We start from the raw sequence: 14,218 nt of genomic DNA on the forward strand, positions 1-14,218 counted from the left end.
TGCAAGTGCACAGCTTCCAGGGCCTGTGCCATCTGTGTACCCTCTCCCCTGGGCTGCTCAAGGGCCAAGAGTGGGCAGGAGGCAGCAGGAAGCAAGACTGGACAGGGCCGTCACCTGCTGGTCATACTGGGCATAGCAGGCAGACACTCAGAGCAAAGGCCCAAATCTCCTGGGTTAGAGACCAAAACAGCAACCTGTAGGATCTCAGGTAAGATCCTTTCCTCTGGCCTGAGGAAAGTTACACCCCAACCCCCCCACGTCCCTGTGGACCTCTCTGGATAACAACCACAGGGACCTCACAGCCTTCCTGGCGGGCTATCCTCTCCAGTCAACTCAAGCCCTCCTCCCGGAGTAATGTTTTTCGAAGTGTGATATGGAATACCAAGATTGCAAAGGTAATCAACGCTGAAATACAATTAGCGAAAGAATGATTGTAACCATGTGTGCTTAAGAGAAACAGATCCAACGCCAATCTAATAGCTGTCATGTTAAAGACACCATCAGCATGGATGAAATTTTGAGAAACCCACAACATTTGGAACATGATTTGAAAAATGCCTGGCTTCTACTGATGGTGAATTCACAGGAGCTAACAACCCTACTGGGATTTGCCTATATTTACAGAGGGAGGAAATGCTACAATTTGGTTAAGAGTTTGCAACAATGAAGATACAATGTCTCCCACCCAAGTACACAACTCACTCCACGGATCCCCTGGGAGCCAGGCATCCCAGGTTAAGAGCTCCAGGCTCAGGCCATACAGGATGGCCCCAGTCCCTCCTCAGCCCTCAGCCAGCTGCTGACCCCTGCCCAGATGCCCCCTCTGCCCTGCCACACCCTCATCACAGAGCAAGGCATCGCCCTCAGAAGCCAGCCCGATGGCTCTGATGATGGGCACGTATCAGAACTACTTCTGAAGTGCTGTCACATGTCACATTGGACATGTCACACAGCTCCAGTTCTCTGGGAGAAGGACACCCACTTCCCCAGATAATGGACATTAATTAGCCCACAGCCCAAACCAAGGCTCCGGGCCATTTGTCCTGATCAAGCAGTTTCTGGACCATCTGGGAAAACGAGTCGTTTCCTTGGAAACTTCTCTTGCCTTTCCTAACCCCCAGGTGCTGTGAAATCATAAAGGAAGGATGGAGAAGGAACATTTTCCTTCCTTCATCCCTTCTTCAGTAACATAGCACTTTTCTTGGGGCTGGAAAAAGAAACAGTGAACGCAGTAGACAATGGCCCTTCCTTCTTGCGGTTTTGTTTTATGGTGAGACAGATAATCCGTGAAGCAAATAGTGTGTCAGAAGCCATAACGCTGCTGTGGGGACAAAGGGCGCAGGAGGCGGGACTCTGGCTTGGACCTCACTTCGAAGGTGAGTTTGAAAAAGGCAAGGAAGCCTGGCATCCAGGGAAGAGTGTCCAGCAGGAGCCCAGTCCTTGAGGGCAGGAAGGGTAAGAACAGCAGGTCCCAAGCAGCCTTTGGGGCCGCTGGAAGAGCTGAACAGGGAGTCCGGGAACTGTGGGTATACAAGGACGTGGTCTCGGAATGGTTCTGGGAATGGAATTGGAGCAGGTGAGGGCAAAGAGGAAACCTCAGGTGGGAGGGCAATGATGGGTGGACAAAATTGGATTCTGGATCTGTTTGGAAGGCATTCCTGTTGGGTGAGCATGGAATGTGAGAGACAGCTACTGAAAGGGACGTGGGCAGTGTATTGTTTGTGGGGCTGTGGAAACAGATAGCACAACTAGGCTGCTGAAACCCCAGAAATCTGCTCTCGCCCAGTTCTCGAAGCCATTGGTCTAACTTCAGGGTGAGACAGGTCAAACTGTGTCTTGCCAAAATTCATGTATGAGTGTCCAAACTCCCAGCACCTCAACATGTGCATAAGTAAAGAGAGGACCTTTAAACAGGCGATTAAGGTGAATGAGGCCACAGGGTGGGTTCCAACCAGGTGTCTGGTGACTTTATGAGAAGAGGTTGGGATCCACGAGGAGACCACATGGACACACGTGAAGCACGTGAACCACGTGCTACTAACACTGAAGTCCAGGAACGTTTTCTAGAGGACTGGACTCATCAAAGCGGGGCTCCCCTGGGTGGTATAGCAGAGGTGGGGTGGGTCCTTTCCCACCCAGGTCCAGCTTGAGGTCCATCTCCTGAGTGGGTGGTGAGAGGAGAGCAGAGGTGATGAAGAAAGAGATCCCAAACCTCTTCCAGAAGAAGCAGAGCTTAGGGAGGGTGCGGGCTTGGAGTTCCCTAATCAAGGTGTGACGCTTCAACCAGCAGCACCTATTAGAGGTCTGTGATCCCAGGCCCCACTCCACACCTCCTGAATGAAGACTCCTGGCAATTTTCATGTGAGTCAACATTCAAGAAATCCTGCTGGAGACCAGAGGTCGTCACACAGTGGGGTCAGAGCGCCTGGGGCTTGGCGGCCCCTGCCTGCGTGCTGCTTCAGGTGTGAGTGGGGCCACAGGTCTGCATTTCCAAGAAGTTTCGGGGGTGGCCTCCCGCTCCGGATGAGTCTCCCCTGAGGGCTCAAAAATGAGTCACGTGGGAACACCTGACCCACTGCGAGGACCCCTCGGTGGCCGATCCGCTGAGCCATCAGCAACACAGCCTGAGCAGCAGCGTGAGGACCACAGTGCACCCAGGCCCACAAGCCCAGGCTGCACACAGTCCACCAGGCAGAGAACAAGAATCAGACACCTGCTGGGCCTGAGATCTGCTCTGGCTACTGCGAGGCTCACACATCCACACATGGCAAAGAAGCAGACTCCACCACCACACGTGCTTGGCTATATTCAGAGTACATGAGCTTTATTTGGCTACAATGACGGCGGTGCGTGAGGATGGGCCTGATTTCAGCACAAAGCCTGAGAGCAAAGATGACAGCAACAGAGCCCCCACCCTCCTCCACTCCCTTTCCAGACAGGCCTGGGTTGCTCCTGGCATCCCTCTATGGTTGGATGGGGCCCAGATTATGGCCTCTTGCTGCACCCATTACCCCCTCTCTCCACAAGCCCCACTCCCCACTCCAAGGTGCCTGGATCAGAGGGGAGCGGACCTGCTTCTCCTTTTTACCCCCTTCTTGTCCATATCTTGTCCACACCTGCTTCATTCTCAAAACCCCTGAGAGCAACTGGGTGACAAAATACAGCCCCCCCCCCCAGCTTGACTCTTATCTGCCAGGTGTTTTTCTCAGCTCAGTTTAACATCATCTCAATAAAAGTTCCTATTTATAAAGCACCTGGTTCTCACAAAGTGTCAACCCTGGCCCCACCCAGTCTCCGGCAAGTGGGCAGGGAATAGGATGTCCTTAGAAGGGAGCCAGGTGGCCGTGGGGGTGAGGAGCCAGGACCAGAAGCTGGGGGAGCCAAGTGGAGATCAGGTTTCATTCTGGTTCAAACTCGGGTATGTCCCAGCAGCTTCTTCAGGAAGCAGAGAAGCCGAGCAAGAGACCCGGGACACACAGGTGCTGCTGTGTGCAAAGGTGCATGCACACTGGTCCTCTCACGTGCGCCCTCAGGATGCGTCCTGAGCCACTTGGGACTCCCCTGAGTCTGGCCTCACAGGGCTGCCCGGGGGAGGGGAGCTCGAAACCCAATGGAGGGTAAACCTGGGGAGAACAGACGGGTGGGCGGGCAGGGGCCAAGGGAGTCCTACTTGGGGCCTCTACAAAGGAGAGGGGTGGGCTGGGGCTGATAGGGAAGGGCTCACAGCAGTGGCTGGACAGGACAGATGACGATGGCTAGAAGGTGTAACTGAAGTGGCTAGGAGTGGCAGCAGGACTATACAGATACATGGATGGCCAGGGCAAGGGGCCCCATGCTGTGGACCCCTCCAACTCCACCCACCAGAAGTGCCGAGTCAACAGTCCGTTACCACTGAGTGGGGTGGGGGTGCTCACACCGTGTACATTTTGACGGACTTGTAGAGGGGCGGGAGCAGGCCCTGGTTCTCTCGGACGACTTCCAGGTACTCGGATGGAGACTCCAACACAAAGGGCCCACAGCACACCTGGCAGCAGCACCTGGGTCCAGAGGACGGCTCCGGGTTCTTGTCAGACATGGGGGAAAAGTCAAAATCAGCCACCTACAGTGAACAAAACCCCAGGGGTCAATCACCCGCCTGCCCGCCCAGAGTCCCCTCAGGTGGCCTCAGGTGCTCAGCAGTCTGGCAGCAGCGAGCACAGAAACACCCCCTGAAGCCACACAGCTTCGGTGTGCCTTTGCTTTTTCCACTTTCTGGGTCTCTCCCAGATGATCTCCCCAGGCCAGCTCATGGGCGAGCCCTGGAGCAGGTGAGTCGGGCCAGGAAGAAGCCAACTCAACGGTCTGGCCCGGTCTACAAATGCACCTTGGACACATGGCCCCCAGCCCTAGGGCCTTGCTTTCACTTCCAGGCGGACCCTCTCTGGGTCCTGTGACCTGGCCCCATGCCCCCCAGAGCCCCTCTCCTGTCTGGCCTGCCGGCCTGAGCACCCACCTCCACCATGTCCTTCTGCTGGGAGCTGTTCCGCATGCCCATGTACAGGAGGAAGGCCAGCATCATGGTGATGAGCGTGGCGCAGGGGAAGGCAAACACAGCTGGCTGGAGGCCTGGGGGCGGAGAGGGATACTGTGGCCCAGGAGGCTGGTGCAAAGCGCTAGTCGAGCCCACACAGAGTGTCGTGCAACCAATGGGCAACACCTCATCTTAGTTCAGGAAAATAAAGTTGGGGTTGAGGGTTTTAATATAAGCCCACAGCGGCTTTCAAGAGTTGCTACTGTTTCCCTGACCACCGCCCTCCTGAGTGTGTCTGGACTGAGTGACTTGCTCCCAGTGACCAGCGCATGACAGGAGTTACTTTCCTTCTCTGAGTCTTGATCACAGATGACATCACAGCTCCCTCCTCCTCTTCTGAGTGATTTTTGAGGGGATTGGGACAGAGTCATGCTGTGAGGACACCCAGGAAGCCTAGTGGCTGCTGTCACAGCTTTCTGCCCTCACTCACCAATCATGTTGTCAGGAAGCCATGTGGGGGAGCAGGAGGGGACCAGTGTCAGAGTTAGGCAGTTCTGGGTTTGAATCCTGATTCTGACCAGGTTGCCAAGTACTAATGCTACCCCAAGAGGCTGACATGGGGGTGCGACAAAGTGAAGCAAGTCACTGAGCCCAGTGCAGTGGTCAGGTGAGGGCTCCTTCTCACTCTCCCCTCACCCCCTTCCTGACACGGACCCCTCCTACCAGGAGGACGTGCCTCCCGAGAAAACGCAGCATTGCTTACCTTGGGCATTGTCTTGGCAGAGTCAAGAGCATTTCCAGGCACTCTGCTGGGGGGCCAGGATCCAGCATCCCCAGGAATGCCCACCGGCCAGAGATTCTTCCTAACCCACAAGGGCAACCAGGGCACTGTCTGCTCTGGGGCTCAGAGGGGATGGAGAAGCTGCCAGGGACAGTGACGGGGCTGGGGACAGAGACAGTGGATGGCTTACAGGGCCATGGAAGGACAAGTACAGCCAGCAGGTGTTCCCCTTTGTACCATAAAGGGTGGACTGGGCTGCACAGCTGAGAGACTCTCCCCTAGGTTCTGGGGTCTGACTTTCTATTCAACACAAGGGAGAACTTCTCTGGGCTCCCAGAAGAAGACCCCCCACAAGTGAAGGGTAGAGCCTATTGTCATCATCAGTTAACCCTGTGGCTGGACCTGATGATGATTTGGAGAAGGCTCAGTGTCCTTACGAATGAGAAATCCTGTCTCATCATCAAACAGTCCACACTCCTGGAGAACAACAGCCCTAAAAGGCATACAGTCAGTGTTGAGGATACTGGTTTTGGTGGTACCAATGGCAGCATGAAGGAGGCCACATCAGAGTGGGGACCATCATGGTGAAAGAGGGGGTGTGGTGTTGGGGGTAAAGATCACGTTGTAACACGTAGGAGAGACACCAATATCAATGATGGCAGTGGGCAGTGAGAACTGCTTTTAGGTGAGGCCGGGGCAGGTCAGCCGTGATAGCCTTGGTCTGGGTGTTTGGCAGCGGTCCTACAGGTGGTATAACACAGAGCTGGCTGCTGGCTGTGAATGGTGCTGAAAGAACTGTCAGATGATGCGTGTGGCCTTAGGGTCAGCCAAGTTCAATGGTGGTGGCTGAACTGGCTGTTGTTCCTATCGCTAGTGGTGCTGGAGTTGAAAGACCAGCTTGCACCAAGGTGGACATTGGTATTGGGGTGGCAGAGATGATTTTGAAGGTACTGGTCAAGTTTGGTGGTGGTGGTATGGGCAGTTGGTCAATGGTGTGGGGGGCAGGAGGGTTACTGACAGTGTTAGTTCTTTGGGGTTGGTTGTTGATGGCACGGGGAGAGCTGACTGGTTGCAGCACCTTGTGTAGCGGTTGACTTGACTGGCTTTTGCTGCAGGGTGGCACTGGAGCAGAAAGCAAGGTGTCACTTACTGGAGGGCCACACCTGGATCCTGTGGTACTGATGCGTCTTGCTGATGGCATTCTCAGCCCGGATGCTGAAGCAGTAGTCCCCCGGGTCCCTGAAGATGTGGGTCAGGTTGTAGGCGGTGTTGGCCACAGACACTGAGTGGCATTCCCCTTCCTCCAGTGGGAGGCACTCGGGCTTGAGTCGCCAGCACATGGTCAGAGGAGGGCTGTAAGGAAGAGAGGGTCATTTTTCAGACCTGTCTCTGACATGACCAAGTCTGAGAGAGACTGGGTAGCCTTGCACGTCAGTCTCCCTCCAAGGGACACCAGATGGCCTGCCTCTACTTTATATCTTCTAGTCTGGGGAACACGATGGTACATATGAGATGCCCCTGGGTCCTAAGAGGGTTGCAGGCCAGAAGGCAAACATGCAGACACTTGTGGGAGCACAGAGGACAGGTTAATGCATTTTTATTGAGGAAATCAGAGAAGTCTTCCTGGAGGAGGTGGCATTTGAGTAGATTTTTTGACCAATTTGAAAGGGGTGAGGGGATTACAAATTATCTGCCCACCACAACACAGATACCAAAGTTGGAAAACACAGATCCATCTCAGGAACACCAGACAAGTACTCTCCCTTGCCCATGTAAAACACACCAAAGCTACTTCAACAAACACATCTGTCAAGCCGAAGGGGTTTCTCATCCCCTCCTTCAAGTACTCAGGTCCTACCCTCAAAGCCCCCTGAAAACGCTAAAACCACCCCAACCCCATGGCTCGTCTTCATTCTCCCTGACATGTCACCAGTCCTGGGAGGCTGGGTCCTGACTGCTGACTCTGCAGCTCCATCCACTCCTGTGGAAGAACCAGCTCAGCGTCTCCTCATCTTGCTGTTGATTATAAACTCAGCCTAATGCCATTCCCGTCGGCCAGCCTGGCCTAGCCAAAACAGTTTGCTCTCCAGAGGGCTAGAAGCAAGTCACATCCAGAGGCCTTTTCAAAGGAGTGGTCCCTCAACTGCCTTTGCTGCCAACAGCCCCCAAGACCCATGTGTCTCCACTTGACACCAGGGAGAGCTGTGCCCCGGGCTGTTGCATGCCAGGTCATTAGCCAGAGCCCAGACCTGGGGGCTTCGGGTGAGGCAGCAGGCTCAGGAGTCTGTGAGAAAGTGTGGGCAGGGCCACAGTACACTTAGGTTCACTCACCTGCCCAGGAAGTTCAAGGTCACTGTCATCTTTTGGAAGGTCTGAATTAAGGTGGGCCCCAAGACTTGGATGCCTTGAAGGGTTTCTGGAAGGCAGAGAGGACCCTATTAAACCTGGTTGCTGAGGACAGCTAACCCAGGGCTCCAGGGCCCGGCCTGTGCAACTGGACTGGACTGTCCCCTCTGCCCAAAGACAGGGAGAAGGTGTGTCAGGAGCATGCTGGAGTCCTCCTGGTCAGCAGCAGGTGCTGGGAAGACTGAAGCCGACTCAGAGGCCAGAGGCAGCAGGCAGGGCTCAGATTCCAGGACCAGGGGCTGAGGAGAACCTCCCTACTCCCATCCCCTCTGCACGTGGGGAAAGCACCATCTATTAGCCTGAGTCACAGCACAACCCTGAAGTCTGCAGCTGCCCAAGCATCCCTGTGCCAAGGTCAAAGGGGAAGTTTGGTTTTTCCCAACTGTGTAATGTGTACAAGTCTCCCCAGCATAGAATAGTCCTTGTCCAACTGGGGCTGATGTGGAGCAAGGCAGAGCAAAGCAGACACAGTTCACAACAGAGCGCCTAGTCAGACAGGCTCTGGGTGGAAGCAGGTCTGGTTTCAAATGCCAGTGCTGCCCCTTGGTGCTCTCGGAAGCAGGTGTAATGACACTGTTCAGGGAGCTGCTGGGGGCAAGGCAAGTCAGGTGTGCCTCTGAGCATAAGTCAGCACCCCACTGGAGTGCTGCATAATCTGACCTGTGTATGCACTAATCCTGGAAGCCGTGGTGTCCAGGGTTCCCCCAAGGGACCAGAAGTTCAACTGACAGAAGCAACACCAACCAGAGACCTACCCTGTAGCTTTACGGTGGTGGAGAAGTCTCCTGTCTTCTGCAAGATGCCTTTGCCTCCACCAGGCTTGGCCTGCTCCCACTCCACCACCACTTTCAGCTTCACAGGGAAGGTTCCAGCGATGGAATAGTTATAATAAACCACAGGGTCTGTAGTCACCATCTGGGTGCTGAAAGGGGACAATGACAGAAGTGACTCATGCAATGCAGTGACAGATCCTGCCGCCAATGTCTAAAAGCAAAACTGTCCTCACAGCAGCAGGGCAGGGCAGGCAGGGCTCAAGGTCAGCTGTTCTGGGTGAACGTGACTGCAGGCATCTCTGTAAGTGGCAGGTGGACACCTCCAGAAACAGGGTCCCTTGCATGCCAGGAAGTGCTCTGGGGCCAGATTTCCTATCTACCTAACCCTGAATCTTATTTTCTCATCTGTAAAATGGAGAGAATCATCATGGGTTATGAGACAACATGTAAAGTGCATAGTATGATGATCTTTCTTTGCAATAAATCAGCCAGATTTCCTCAAAAGGAAGTCTATAAAATTTTCATATCGATGCTTTTTATATGAAGTTCACCAAATCTTTACCTGTCCTATGTCTTTCAAATGTTTTTTCCCAGTTTAACCTTTTTTTTTGGTTTGATCTATTTTCATGCTCAAATTTCAAATTTGCTAATGCAAATTCATCCTTTTTTTCCTTTATGATTTCTGAGTTTTATTTTTATTATTAGACAGGTCTTCCCTGTTGCTAAACTTTCCAAGTACAGGTAACCATCTATATTTCAATCTAGTCCTGGTTCATTATGCTTAATAGTTTTTAATCTGGAATTCCTTTTGTGAGGGATCAGATTTTTTTCTCTCTGATAGTTAACCAACTACCTTAGTACCACTTACCAAATATTTTATCTGACTGGCTAGAAATACTTCTGTTAGCAGGTACAAACTATGTATATAAACTTGTTTTGTATCTTTATTCTCTATTCTATTCTCTGAGTTGCCTTCTGTTCTGAAGTTATTTGTATCTTTTTTTAAAGATATATTTATTTATCATACAGAACTGGGGTACAGGCCAGAGGTGCAGGGGTGGTGAGAGGCTTCACCAGAGACAGAGTGGGGAGCGGAACAGGTAGATTGAGGAAGTACACTGCTGAGGGGAGCAGTGGGTGGGTCAGGAGAGGTCTGCCATGCCATGTGGGTCACCCCTGGGGCAGGGATCGAACTCATGCTGAAGTAGGCTTTAGCTTCTCAGTGCTGTGCTTTAACCCACTGCACCATCAGGAAGGGTCTACTTGAATCTTTTAGAATCGAAGCCAACAATGGCTTTCCTGACATCTGTTTTGGAAAAGCAACAGAGTCTGGTGGTTGGAGCACTGGCTTGGGAGCCAGCAGCCCTATCTTTGAATGTCAATTCTATGCACCCCCTTCATCAGATATTACCAGTCCCATTTTTCAGAGGAGCATGACAATACTGAAGTTACTTACGTCATAGCTTCCACTTCCTTACCTGCAATCAGGGTGACTGTGACATTTGCACGTGTGTATGTGAGTGTGTGCGCGCACGCACCCTACCTGGAGGAAGTGCTCCCTTCTGCTATGGGTTTAGGGATTGCTGCAAGAGAGACAAACAGGTCTTCCCAAAGCAAGGAGGCTGGCCCAACAGACTTCTCTCAAGTCCTTCCCACTCCATCCCATATTTTTCTGTATTCCAAATTTTGGGCTTCCTTTTGATCAGAAGTTTCTTGGGCTTCCAGAGACTACGTGAACCTCAGAGCTCACAGACCAGTTTCTCAAGACTCAGTAATCTTTCACATGCACCCTCCTCAATCAGCTGGCGCTCCTAGAATCAGCCATGAGAGCAGCAATCAGGGGGCTCAGGGGACCCAAGTGGAGAGAGGGGTCTGCTCCGAGCACCACTGTTGCATAACCTGTGGGCTGTCTGGGCTCTATGCCAACTCTCCCTTCCCAAGCCTGGCTTATGGAGAAGAGTAAGGTAGAAGGAGGTCAGGACACCTGAGCTCTGCCTGCCACCTGCCATCAGGTGGCTGAGTAGCTCCAGAGTCAGATGGAGAACAGTCCTACCTACCTCCATCTCCTCTGCTGTATGTCCCCATATACCCCAAGTCTGGGACACAGCAGGCACTCAATGACTGCTTGAAGCAAGCAAGAGAGCAAGTGAAGGTGGGAAAGCACTGAGCAGTTGACATGGAGCCACCAGCCACAACCAAGGATTTAGGGCATGAAGAGAGTATGAAAAACATACCCATCCCCGAAGTCCCAGCTGTAGAGAAACGAGGCAGTCTTGAAGAAGTTGCTCGGGTCATGGAGGAGGAAGGAGACTTTAAGAACTGTTTTGGTGAGGTAGGAGCTGGGCCAGGGCAGGGAGGTGTTCTGGGTGACCACAAGTTTCCCCACCAGGAACTCTGGGAGAGAGAGAGACCAAGGGAGGTGAGTCTTCCAAGGGTTGGAGTTTATTACCTCAAGATAAATTCAGGATTAATTTGCAAACTCCAAAAGAGCAAGATATTATTGGAAAAGGTGGGAGGAGCAGGGAGAGAAAAAGGAGGGAGGAGAGATAGAGAAGTAAAGGGCCAAGGACGAAACTAATCTATAGCCAATGACACATATGTCACCTGTTCTCCAAGGATGTATTTCTAGCCCCAGTATTTATAATATGCTTAAAATGCACATTTCAGAACAAGCCTGCCAGCTGTGGGTATTACCATTTTTCTGATCCTTTGTTAACTTGACCCCAGAAAAGGAACCATGTGTCTAATTTGCATTTATGCGATTACTATCCAGGCTAGAAGTTCTGTGCGCCATGAGTCTGAAGCAAATGAGCAAAAGGGAAAGGTCCTCACCTGTAATGGGGAGGACAAGAAAGCTCCTGGCCACAGGTCGGCACATCCAGCAGTTAGCGGCAGTGACCCAGACGGACACCGGGAAGTCCCCGGGCACATTCCCCACGGCTCGGATGGTAGAGCTGAGAGCCTCATCAGTCTTCCCAGTGAGCAGCAGCGGCATGTGGATCCAACGAAAGTGGTAGAAGTGGGTGTCTGAGGGCAGGATCAGGCTGCCATTGTCACTGGCCACCAGGCTAGCTGTGATGGACACCTCTGTCCCCGTGGTGGCAGGGCCATCAGTAGTGAGATGGAGTTCATATAGACCTAGAAGTCCAGAAACAAAGGCTATATTTCAACATGGGGCATACCAAGGAGCCACTGCCCAGGCTGGACTGGCTTCTATTACTCTTTTACAGTTATTGTGACCATAGAATAGATTCAGAGTGGAGTCCAGATATTCACATCTGTACTGCGGCTGGCCGCTTTAACTCCTGCAGTTCCCCCCATCATGCCTCAGGACCTTTGCACATGTGGGCAGTTACCACTGCCCTTTCTACCTATCCGTCTATAGATGTCACCTCAAGATAAATTCCAGGAAGCCTTCCTGGAACGCCTCTCCCAGCAGCCTGAGAACACAGTTATCACATCTCCACACTGGGGTGAAGATTCCCAGGCTCCTCCACTGCACTGCAAGCTCTTTTACCAGCAGAGTGCTTCACATGCAGGTGTGTTCAACACAGTAACTCAGACAGGAGTGTGTAGAGGGACCAGCCCACCTGGGACTGCCCAGGTGACCATTCCTCTGGTGGTACTGATGGTGACCTTTCTTGGGCCCCACCCCCAGAAATGCTGAGGGGACCAAGAAGTGCAGGACATGACTTCTGCCTCAGGGAGCTCAGGAGAGACCTGTTGGACTCAGCGAAACTGGGAGCCAAGGAAAGATGTCCTCAGTGTGCAACACTCTGACCCTATTGGAGACTCTAATCCCAACCTTTCCCATCACCCTGTCACATATTCTCGTTCTGAATCCTTTTCCTTGAGGCCATATTTGAGATATGCTCCAGCTAGTATTGGAAAAAGGTACTTTTCTAGACACTTTGGCAGAAGCTTCTCCAAGATACATAAAATATATAATGAGTATTTTACAGTGATAAACCTGAGACTGACTCCGAAGGCCCCTTTGGATAGCACTGCTACCTGAACCCTGAGCAAATCTTCAAGACAGGGTTGAGCCCTGTCCTCCCTCCTTATGGCTAGGAGGCAGCATTTGGCCAGAGTGTGTGGAAAGAAACAGGAAGCCATGTCCTCCTTTCTCCCCTCTCTCCAGCCCCCTATCCCCAGGCCAGCAGCACTAGCCAGAGGCAAGCCAGCAGGTAACTGCATGCTAATGGCCACCCCTGCATCTGCAGCAAGAAAGCAGCACATGTCTGCAAGCAGGTCCCTTGCCAGGGGAGTGGAATCAGGAGGGCAGCAGGCTGGGCTGGGAAGAGGGGTAGGATTGGGATTGGGAGAGCGTGTGGTTGCACCAGACTTATGCAGACACTGACACAGCCCCAGGAAGACCAGGGTCCAGACACAAGGAGAGATCAAGGGCACTTTTCCTCAACCTTTTTTTTTTTTTCTTTTAATAGAAGATGAACAATCCTGGGGTGATATTGCCTCTTTTACTCAGGTCTCTCAAAGAGCCCAGGGTATCAGGGCTGAAGTGGACCATGAAGGAAACAAACCAAAGTTCTACTGCCCCTCCCCTCCCTTCTTTGTAGGTTGGGGAGATGAGGTGACATGGCCTTGGAGAACAAGAGCAAGCCAAGGTTTGGGGCTCCACTGGTGATCAGAGCTGAAAGGGTCTAAGCAAAGAGTAAAGAGGCAACAGTCACAGTTTGACCTGTGAAAGCAACCTCTACCTGACCATGGAATGAACCCCCACTTAGCAGGTCTCCAGCACTTCCACTTGGGGCATGTACATTTTTCATGACAACACAGCAAGACAGAGCCATGAACCTTCTAGAAAATGGCTACATCAGCCTTTTCACACTGCACACTTTATCCAAATCACTTCCCATGAATACAGCTTAAGTCTGGGATGAAGCAACCTGGTATTAATTAATGTTCCGTGTGTACACTTTTGACTTCAACCCCTGGTGCAAGGGGCTGTGAGGACCCACACAGACCCCAAGAGGTGGGGTAGAAAAAACATTCTTCAGCCTACCTCCCAGCTTGACCATATCACAGATGCAAGAGGCCAGTCTGGGAACGACAGGACTTCCCAAGAGTTATTTCATTTTGGGGGGATAATTTAGGCCGAATTGATAATTTATGGACACATCCACCTAATGAAAAAGAGATGCCGTTTTTATATTAATTTCTATGGGGAAACAGGTAACCCTGATCAAACACAATTTCCACAAAATTCTCATTTTTCCCTTAGGGGTAGGTCTTCATTTCACCTAGTGGCTTTAATTTCACAAATTTGCATTCCATCTCTGTCCTCCATTCTTTCAGCCCGCAGAGGGTAATGAAAAGTGTTGGGTGTTTAACTCCTCCCTGCCATTGCTATCCATGTTCCAACTGTCCACCCAACAAATCTCTAATCTGGGTCCTTTTGACGCCGCCAAAGTGAGTCAGATAGATGGTGTTGGTCTTGGGCGCTGGGAAGGTGGGGAGTGCTTGAGAGTGGAGAACGGGTGGACCCTGCGGGCACCAGGAGAAACCTGTCAGCCCAGGGTCCATTTTGGAAATCACACCCAGAGAGGAAATGGCAGACTGGGCTGTAAATCCACATCTCCCCCTAGGCCATCACAAACGGAGGGTGGGGGAACCTCTCCAAATAAGGGGGTATTTTAAGACAAAAAAACGCTGCTTCGCGGGGAACCTGACCGCGCTCCCTGAGCGGACTGTGGCGAAATGACGAGACCACAGCTCCGCTCCTTCCCC

At 52.2% G+C, this 14,218-nt stretch overlaps 1 protein-coding gene across 4 annotated transcripts in view; it reads right to left on the reverse strand.

The window, feature by feature from the left end:
- Positions 1-2,798: 2,798 nt before the first annotated feature.
- TMEM130 (transmembrane protein 130) overlaps positions 2,799-14,218 on the reverse strand; it is a 12,696-nt gene continuing 1,276 nt past the window's right edge. For 2 of the 4 annotated variants that reach the window (XM_012732017.1, XM_012732014.1), the window contains exons 2-8: positions 11,303-11,608; positions 10,705-10,864; positions 8,453-8,619; positions 7,623-7,707; positions 6,442-6,644; positions 4,493-4,605; positions 2,799-4,099 (exon numbers count right to left, since the gene is read on the reverse strand). In XM_012732017.1, coding sequence (XP_012587471.1) covers positions 3,911-4,099; positions 4,493-4,605; positions 6,442-6,644; positions 7,623-7,707; positions 8,453-8,619; positions 10,705-10,864; positions 11,303-11,608 — 1,223 coding nt within the window. In that variant the 3' untranslated portion in view covers positions 2,799-3,910. Of the gene's footprint in view, positions 4,100-4,492; positions 4,606-6,441; positions 6,645-7,622; positions 7,708-8,452; positions 8,620-10,704; positions 10,865-11,302; positions 11,609-13,493; positions 13,525-14,218 lie in introns of those variants that run through there. The other 2 variants (XM_012732016.1, XM_012732015.1) reach the window with 2 other exon arrangements.

This window comes from Condylura cristata, unplaced genomic scaffold, assembly GCF_000260355.1.
Source record: "Condylura cristata isolate star-nosed mole 26May11 unplaced genomic scaffold, ConCri1.0 scaffold00032, whole genome shotgun sequence".
NCBI classification, from domain to species: Eukaryota; Metazoa; Chordata; class Mammalia; order Eulipotyphla; family Talpidae; genus Condylura; species Condylura cristata.